Source organism: Trematomus bernacchii, unplaced genomic scaffold, assembly GCF_902827165.1.
Source record: "Trematomus bernacchii unplaced genomic scaffold, fTreBer1.1, whole genome shotgun sequence".
Classification (NCBI taxonomy): Eukaryota; Metazoa; Chordata; class Actinopteri; order Perciformes; family Nototheniidae; genus Trematomus; species Trematomus bernacchii.
The window spans coordinates 398,476-407,659 of record NW_022987634.1 but is presented as its reverse complement, the minus strand read 5'-3'; the positions used below and the strand labels follow the sequence as shown (position 1 = coordinate 407,659).

The window sequence follows — 9,184 nt, the reverse complement described above, 5'->3', positions numbered from 1 at the left end:
TGCAATGACTTCCATGTTAAAAAAAGACTTTAAAAAGCTGAATGTTTTAAAAAGTATAACATATTTTGAAAAAGTAGAAAGTGTCCCCATCATGTGCTGAAAAGGCTGAATAGTGTGATATTTGAATGGTTCCTGCAGCTGAAATTAGGCTGAAGGAGTTAAATAAAGATATTAAATGTAAGTAGTAGTGAATGAATGTTTACAAACACCTGTGTGTGTAAACCATAGACCAGGCATCCTCAAAGTCCGGACTCCGGTCCGGATCCGGACCGAACCACAACTGTCTCTGGACTCTGAGCAAATTATACTTTTCATATTTATTATCTGTATTATCTGTGTTATCTGCGAGACATCGCCACAACGCAACGAGTCAAAATTCTCCGCTATGTCCACTGCAAACAGCGCTCTGCATGTCCGACTGTTCCACTGTCTGTGTGTGTGTCTGTCAACGCATTGGTCCAATCACATTCAGCATCCCGTCAGCGTTTTTTCCCCCCACCAACAGTCTGTGAATCAGAGGCACAGTAGGGCGGGTCTTCGCGGAATGCGGGTGGGAAAAATGCGTGTGTCGTCTCTTTCAACCTGTCTGAGTCAGAGCGAGAGTTTAAAAAAAAAAAAATCAGAGCGAGAGTTAACAGCTCATCTAGTTGCATCTGTACTGTAGCTAGTAGCCTAGTTTCACCTACCGCCCGGGGTGGCAACTGCCACCCTAAAAATAGGCCTTGCCACCCCAGCTGCCACCCCAGTTGGCAGCTTTGTTTTGAAAGAAAAGTTGTGGCTCATCTGACATTTATGAGAGAAACTCTCTAATGTCCGAGTGCAAGTGAATGCAGCACAAGATGCACGTCTTGTAACCCCTCCCCCAGCCCTGGCGCGAGCGTGGAAATATGATTGACCCAAGTACTGAAGGAATGAGGTATTTGCGGTCTACAATGACAGAGAAGAGACTGTCAAGTTTGGCTGTACTCTCAGCATTGAATCAAAACGCACGAAAGCTTTGGATCTTACTAATTTTGTGAGGCGTTTTGCTGAACAAAATGGTAATCGCCGCATTCAGCTGTAATAGACATGTCAACTTGATGCTCTGCTCACGGATGAGCATACAACACTATTAAGATGATGACCTTACGTGTGTAAATATATTTTTTTCTTTGTGGGGGTCTGCCCCCAAAAAACAGTTTTAAGTCCTGAGAAAGTCAAATAAGACGGTGTGTAAAACTACACTGCCCGGCCAAAAAAAAGTAACCACTTTGATTTAACTAGGCCAGTAGGTAAGGACACTCCACTGGATAATAACTGAAGTATAAAAGAATGCATGACTGAAGTGATGGAGACCATGTTTGAAGGCAAACAAAAAGAGGAAATAACAGGTCAAATCAAGCAAATCCCCCTCTCAGATTCCACAGCAACCAGAAGAACATAAATACTGGCTGGTGATTTGATTAATCAGCTTTGTGATGGAATAAAAAATGCACAGTGCATTTCCTTAGCTGTGGATGAGTCCACTGACACCACTGACAATGCTCAGTTGCTGGTGTTTGTGAGTTTTTATGATGAGGCAAAGGGGGAGTTTGTTGAAGATGTGTTGGGCCTGACGAACCTCAGTGGACACACAAGGGGGCAAGACATTTATAAAGCAATAATGGGAATGCTGAATGAAAGAGGGTGCAGCTGCCTTTATTCATAACTGTGCAGCTCTTACACTGTGACTCTGAGGGATCAAGCACAGACACAATAACAATGAAAACTGCTGCATACAGATTATTTTTGTTTTTGCAACCTCGTGTTAAGAATCTGGTTGCAATTGTTTAAAAGTTTGAATGACCGTAATAAACGGACCTTTGTCTTATTGAAACATTTTTTTTTTACCTTTAAGATTTGTATTTGAGTACCCCTGCCATAGACTGTATATGTAAATGGCCGTAGGGTCCGTGACGTCACCCATAGGATTCTGCAGAGTTGCCGAGAAGCCCTTAGAAGGCGGAGTCGGCCACTAACGGCTCGACAGTGACGTCAGAGTCTAACTCCCGCCTGCTCCAAATAAGGGCAAAGAGGCGGAGCCGAGGCGGGACCTGCTACCTCCGAGCTGGAAGTAACAGAGCTAGCTCAAGCTAAGAAGCTAAGCTAACATGCTCCCCATCTGCACACTGCCGTGACATTTTACGTTTCTAAGGTAAGCGGACATGAAACTATTCAGCAAAACTATAAATAATAATCTAAGTTATTGAGTTTTTAGCATAATACTTCAGAATCTTAAAATCCCTTAACGTTTGTATGCAATGTGCTAAATGCAACACTGGAATCAAGCAAATATTAATATGTTTGCATGACATTAGTTATTTATATTTTGCTATCACTTAATTATACGTTTAATACATTTAAGTTAAGCTAAGGTGCAGTACATGTGATGGTAGCTAGTTAGTGCTCTTACCTGTGAGGCCTCCTCCAAACAGCATTATAACCAGACTGTATCATTAAAACTATAAGTACCAGTTCTAGATCCTTGACTTTAGACAAACAATTCAAAAGACAAAATGTATTTAAAGACCCATCTTTATTTGAATGTGCCTCTTAACCTGAGATATTAGTTATACAGTAATAGTATTGACAATCTAAAAAAACTGAGCAACTCAACGGTCAACTTTATATTTCTTATTGTCTAAAGCATTTATTATTTTCATTTTTCCCCTCTCATATTCAGTGTGGAGTGTGGACGGATTGAGACAGCGTGGTGTCCAGAGAGCTGCAGAGACTTCAGGGAGAAACCTCCGTGTGATGGACGGATTGAGACAGCGTGGTGTCCAGAGAGCTGCAGAGACTTCAGGGAGAAACCTCCGTGTGATGGACGTCCTGTCTGTTGGTTTGGCCGGAGAGGACTGAGGGTCTTTCCTCTGTGAGGAGGACCAGGCCTGATGGAGGAGCCCATGCTGGGCATAGCTGATACCAACTGCACAGGCCTTGTCTGTCACTTTATTTGACTAAATGTGTTTACTTATACATTTAATAGGTTTACACCTTCTGTCCATATGTGCTTTTTTATTTAAAACATGTTTGATTAACTTTTGGTTCACATTTCAATAAATTGAATTTGTATTTGCACTCCTTTTGTCCATTATTCTTACTGAAAATGTTAGATTACACATTCACATCCGACTGAAGATTGGCCCCATTTATTTGTGACGTTGCAAACTCTGCGGTACAAGGTACATGTTGTGAAGCTCATAAAGTGAGGCAAATAGAATTAATCAGCTGATGGAGTGTAGATGTGGAAATAGGTGCATTCAATCAGCTGACTTTGTTTTCACAATAAAAGTAGTTTCTTAGTGAATGTCCTGTACTGGTCTTAAAATCTCAACATCAGCTTTTAATTTTCCTCTTGGATGTTCTTCTTGACCCTCGGAGAAGGAGAAAATGTTGAGTCGTGTCTTTCAGGCATGTCCTTTCCTAACAAAAATGACAGGAAACAAAACATATTATTATTGTGTTATTTATGAAAGCGGTGTGTTTGTGTGTTTAGGGGCTGTAGATATAATTATTATCAAAATAATATTGAACTGTTATCAAAACGTAGTGCAACTGTAGAAGCTTGCTCTGTTGTCGCACTGAAATAATCACTTTTACCACGTTTTTTACAGATAATATTGAGAGATAAATAGCAGTTCTCACTATGTGTTAAATATCTTTGCCTTCAATACATTAAATTAGAAAGCTGACAAAGTCATATTGCTTGTTAACATCTAAATATAACCCTTTGCATGGAAAAAACCCTCAACTTCACTGATGTGTAGGTGATCTAGTATTTAGTATTGTTTAATGGAATGTATATCAGTGTATTAAAGTCAATACTTCATTTATTTAAACCAATATCTTTCTTGATTCTTTGTACAGTATGAAAAATAGATATACGGGGACACTGAGCTGCAGGCTGCACGGGGACACTGAGCTGCAGGCTGCACGGGGACACTGAGCTGCAGGCTGCACGGGGACACTGAGCTGCAGGCTGCTACATTTAAAAACTCCAAACCCTTCCTGACAGTCAATCCAACTTTAAATAGAACAGCACAAACATAATGACAAGAGATGCACCGTTTGTAGCCTGTAATTCAGCTATCTGCCCCAAAACAAGCACACACACACACACACACACACACACACACACACACACACACACACACACACAAAAAGCACATTTGATCGTATTATTTTACTATGAGGTTTAGAGAGGTCTATTTTACACAATGCTCACGATGTAAACCTTTAACTCATTTCCAAATGCTTCAGTTCAATGATTACACAAAATAAGGTTAATGATAACAGTACCAAAAGAAAACATATTTTGGAACAAAGAGCAACAGTATTTTCTTATTATTCACAACCAAGCTGTAAGTTCTGGGTCCCATGAAAGACCAGCTCCGTGATATCCTTTACTGTACTGAACACAGGTCTGTGTCTATCAAACATGTTCATATGTGTAAACTTATATCATTTAGGTACTGGTAATGCAGTCTGTTTATCTCCATCTAAATACAGAGTGTAGTTGATATAATCCTAAACTGTTAGAATAGCATTCCAATCATCTTTTCTCTTTGGTGAAAGGCATTTGACTCAAATCCACACTGCTTTGAACAACTTTTTTCACAAATCTGAAAATGCCACAAGGCTTTTCCACAAAATCCTCTGACAGCCCACAGAGTTCCATTAATACATCAAGTTATGCTATGAAATAAAACAAATAAATACATATGTAAATATAACTTATCACATTTAACAAAATGTATTCTATGACATTGCACTCCAAAGGAGTACTACAATTGTAACTGTAGTGCATGTAAACTCAGTAGATATAACACACTGCTGCCACAGGGGGACGATATTACACTGAAACACTTCCTAAAAACTAAACCATGCCTTGTAGCGTAATCACTCAAAGGGCTGCAACCAAATACTATTAAAATTCATTTTACGATTATTTCTCCATTAAGATTTTGGTCTATAATTGTCAGAAAGTACACGATTAAAGAATCAATGTATGTAAGGCTGCTTCATTTTTTATAATTTTTATGAAATGTCCAAGGCATGTATTTAAATATCTTGTTTTGCAGTTCCAAACCAAAATACTTTCACTAAATAGAAATATCGTCACAAGAATTCATACATTAAAGAAATATGATACCACACATTGTGAGTATTTATAGTTATGATCGTACGCTCGGTGCTGTGTAAGCAGAGTGGCGCAGCGGAAGCGTGCTGGGCCCATAACCCAGAGGTCGATGGATCGAAACCATCCTCTGCTAGTTTTTTCGGTTTTTCGTGGATTGTGAACAATGTATGGTGTAAACCGCTACCCAGTGTAGATTCGAACAGTTTTTCGTCCCAACAACAAAAGAGGATTGCTGGCTTATCTCAGAAAACCTCTGTTCCAGAAAATCAACACAAACATCTGAAATAGTGTATCAGTTGGAAAAGTCCCAGTTAAAAACTTAATTTCTGAGTTCGGCGTCACAAGGTCTACGGGAATACATTCGACGTTCGTTTGAAGGTAGCCTTTCTGTGTATGTAAGTGGTAATGTAAAGAAAATAATAAAACTAAATAAAAAGCACTGGAAGGAACTGAACATCTATACATAGCACTGCCACAAGATGGCACCATTGGACCACAATCAAGTCAACTACCAGCTCTGAATTATCCCTTTAAAAGGAAATAGCAAACAGCTAGGCACCAATTAACAAACGAGGTATAGCTATATAACCCACATGTATGATAGCATGACTTCAACCTGTGGATAGAATCATTACCAAATTATGGAAAATATCCTGGCCAACCTTACAGACTTAACAAGAGTCAAAAAACAGCTATCAATATAATGTGTGCTATATGTCTGTGCCTTTGAATTGTATGTTTTTCCCAAGATGTTTGGTTGAAATAATATAAAAACATTAAGAAATGTCAATTTAAAACAGAGACACAAAGTCTAATCATTTATTTCAAAGTGTTGTTTGTGTTCAAGTCTTACTCTGCCCAGGAACTACACAAATTGGGGACATTAATTCTTCATTCATTTAATACGAAAAATGTAGCTACCTTATTGTATTACAAGACATTATTTACAATAGCGAGGTAGAAATATAACAGTTAGTCACAATCCACTCGTCTGCTCTTCTTGGTAGCTGATTGGATCTTCTTATCTTTGAGTCGCTCCTTGTCCCGCCTCGCTAACCTGCACAACATATTTTACATTGAATACATACACTACACACATACTGTAAGCAAAGTGGATCAACATTGATTTGCTCTACTGCTGGGTAATACCTGGCTGCCCTGAGAGCTACGTCCTCTGCTGTTGGTTCATGTGGCTTCTCGCTGGCCTCAGCTATGATGGCATAAATCTTCTGTATGCAATCAGAGAGGTTTCTGTTCTGACTCCTGCTCAGCTCTGAGGTCACCAGCAGCTCCCCAGCCTTATTGATGCGGTTTTTGTTCTGTACCACGACACAGAAAATGTGTTCAGTTGGTTTAGGGCAGTGGTTCTCAAACTTTTTCTGTCATTCCCCACTTTGAACAGGTGGGCCTTTTCAAGCCCCACCTGTTCCTCATCGCTCCAATAAAATGGTAGGCCAAGCTTAAAATTGTCAAATGTATAGCAGGGGTCTCCAACCTTTTAGGGTGAGGGCTACTTTCAAAAAATAAAACAAGTCGTGAGCTACTTTTACTCCTCTTTTTTTGTTTTTTTGCAGTGTATATATTTAGCACATTTTAACATGATGATATGCTGACCTTTAACCTTTGTGTGCTGTTTGGGTCTGTGGGACCCGTTTTCTGTGTTTACTAAAAGAACATGTATGCAATTTAATTATTTTAACCTGCTTTATTTGGGGGTGGACCTCCCCTCCACTAGGGGGGTCGGGGGGCATGCAACCCCGTGAAGATGTTTTTTTAAATGTTGAAGTGAAATGCATCAATCTGGAGCACTTTGAGCACAACATGAATTGATGGAAACAGCTCTCAACACTCAGATGAAAGGGAGCTGTAGACTTTTCAATAATCCAAACATCTTTAGAATATGATCACAACCAATAACAAATCATTTAAACTGGTTTATTCTTATCTTATGTTACCTAGTTAGCATTCTTTCTTTCTATGTATGCATATTTGACTAATCACTCCCCTTTAAACTGTTTTTTTTATTTTTTACTCTCCTATAGTACACATTGGAATGATTTCTTACTTTATTTTTTACAACCAGGCTATATTAAATAGATAAAGGTGTGCTCTCTCTCTCTCTCTCTCTCTCTCTCTCTCTCTCTCTCTCTCTCTCTCTCTCTAAACATAGACCTATTTTTAAAGTGGGGGGACACAAACGTGATTTCGAAAAGTGTCACGGTTAAACTCCTTATGAAGTGGTGAGGTGCCGCTCCACATTGCTTTTCTTCCTGACTGCAGCGCTGTTGTGTGTGTGTGTGAGAGCGATTCACATGTGTGTATGAGAGATGTTTACATATGTCTGTAAATTATTTTGGTTTCAGTTGTGTGTGTGTGAGCAGGCTCGGATTGGCCATCGGGAGATTCGGGACTTTTCCCGGTGGGCTGCTGCCTTCGGTGGGCCGCTGGCTCTGGCATAGGTGGGCCGTGGACTTTCACAGCTCCGCTGCGCCGGTACCGCACCCGCCGCCGCAAATACCCGCCGTTGTGAGGCTCCGGCGGGTCCGGCGCAGCGGCGCTGTGAAAGTCCACAGCCGTTGCGAGTCTCCGGCTGTAACAGTCCACTACCGCCCGCGAGGACCCAGGTTCGATTCCGGCCTGAGGTCCAAATAATTAATTAAATAGATTTTTTTTAAATCTCCCGTTCATCACGTCCATTCGCGACCCACTTATCACATCTCTGCGCCCCACCAGTGGGGCGCGCCCCACACTTTGAGAAACGCTGGTTTAGGGTGACAGGGTGAAAGCAGAGTTTCAGAGGCCATTCAAATATTATTGTACTGTTTTTGGTTGACAATGTAATGATCCCTTGGGATAAAATACTTCCACTTAGGTATAAATGTAATATGCATAACATGTAGTTTATTTGTGAACTACAGTAATAGAACAGATTGCAAAACGGTCAAACTGCGATCAACAACTCCACCGCATTTTCTAACAAACCGTTTCAAAGATTTTTCGTCGAACATCCTCTGGGATCCAGTCTGCTGTTAGCACATGGAATCGGACCTCAGCCTTTGTGCTGACTGTGGATTGAGATTTGAACACACAAAGGAATATACTGTGAATGATAGGAAAGGTTCAAGGCCTTGTACTAAGTGGCTGGAGTCACTTGTTGTCAAATAATTAAGTAGAACTTTGAGTACCTTTATTTACATTCTGACCACCAGGCCCACTGCTTCTGCTGTAGGATACTTTCAGGCGGTCTGAGAAGAAATATATTGTTGAAAAATACAAAAAGAAAAAAACACTTTCTTATTCTGCTGAGTGAAAATATATTAGTATATTTACCCACTGGAATATGCACTTGGGAATCCTGCCAAAGTAAAAATAAAATAAATGTAGGCCTATTGCTTTCAGAACACAATTACAGTGAACTATCAAAGACTTCATAAGGCTATCATGCAGTAGCCTACATTAACAGATTCATGAATTGGGAGGTAATTCCTCATACTTACAGTGTTATTAAACTAACCTCTGTGGTGTCTGCTCGTCGAGTCCCGTAAGCAACACGCAAATGTAAAGTGTTGTTGATGTCTCTTAATACGACATCCCTCAGTTTTATATGTTGTGGAATCCTGTTAACTGCTGGACTACGACAGAGAAAATAACAACAACGTCGTGCTATGTGCGCCGCCATGTTGGACTGACTTCATAACAGCAAGTGAACTGGTATTCGTCAGCCATGCATGTACTTGGATGAGCTAGCTGCTGCTAAAGTGCAGTTTTATAGGTACTGCATGCTGCCGAGTAGAAACTATATGTATAGATTTATAAAACTAGAAACACACAGTAGTTTCCATCACCTTTGAGGATTATGTTCAACAGAAAATAATCATAAAGTTAGGTTCTACCGAGATTTGAACTCGGATCGCTGGATTCAGAGTCCAGAGTGCTAACCATTACACCATAGAACCACATGTGACGAAATTTCATGGGTGTAAATAAGAATATTGGTATTTATTAATTACTAATTGTACAAAA

The 9,184-nt window shown here is 40.0% G+C and overlaps 1 protein-coding gene and 2 non-coding genes across 3 annotated transcripts; 1 reads left to right on the top strand and 2 right to left on the bottom strand.

Annotated features, from left to right (window-relative positions):
* The first annotated feature begins 5,222 nt into the window (after window positions 1–5,222).
* trnam-cau lies at window positions 5,223–5,294 on the top strand. The gene has a single exon. It is a non-coding gene; the product is annotated as a tRNA-Met (tRNA).
* A 653-nt stretch (window positions 5,295–5,947) lies between these two features.
* Window positions 5,948–9,169, bottom strand: mrpl58 (mitochondrial ribosomal protein L58). Its single transcript, XM_034133093.1, has 6 exons — window positions 8,676–9,169; window positions 8,492–8,516; window positions 8,347–8,406; window positions 8,144–8,226; window positions 6,311–6,480; window positions 5,948–6,218 (listed from the first exon to the last, which is right to left on the bottom strand). Exons 1-6 carry the CDS (start codon window positions 8,838–8,840, stop codon window positions 6,134–6,136), a joined length of 588 nt encoding a protein of 195 aa, XP_033988984.1. The 5' UTR covers window positions 8,841–9,169; the 3' UTR covers window positions 5,948–6,133.
* trnaq-cug lies at window positions 9,046–9,117 on the bottom strand. The gene has a single exon. It is a non-coding gene; the product is annotated as a tRNA-Gln (tRNA).
* Window positions 9,170–9,184: the final 15 nt, after the last annotated feature.

Excerpts from the sequence above, each read along its gene's own strand:
- mrpl58 (XM_034133093.1), bottom strand. The coding sequence starts at position 8,840 with ATGGCGGCGCACATAGCACGACGTTGTTGTTATTTTCTCTGTCGTAGT. Across the intron at positions 8,407-8,491 it reads CCAAGTGCATATTCCAGTGG|ACCGCCTGAAAGTATCCTAC; the intron begins GTAAATATACTA and ends ATTTCTTCTCAG. Across the intron at positions 6,219-6,310 it reads GTAGCTCTCAGGGCAGCCAG|GTTAGCGAGGCGGGACAAGG; the intron begins GTATTACCCAGC and ends TATGTTGTGCAG.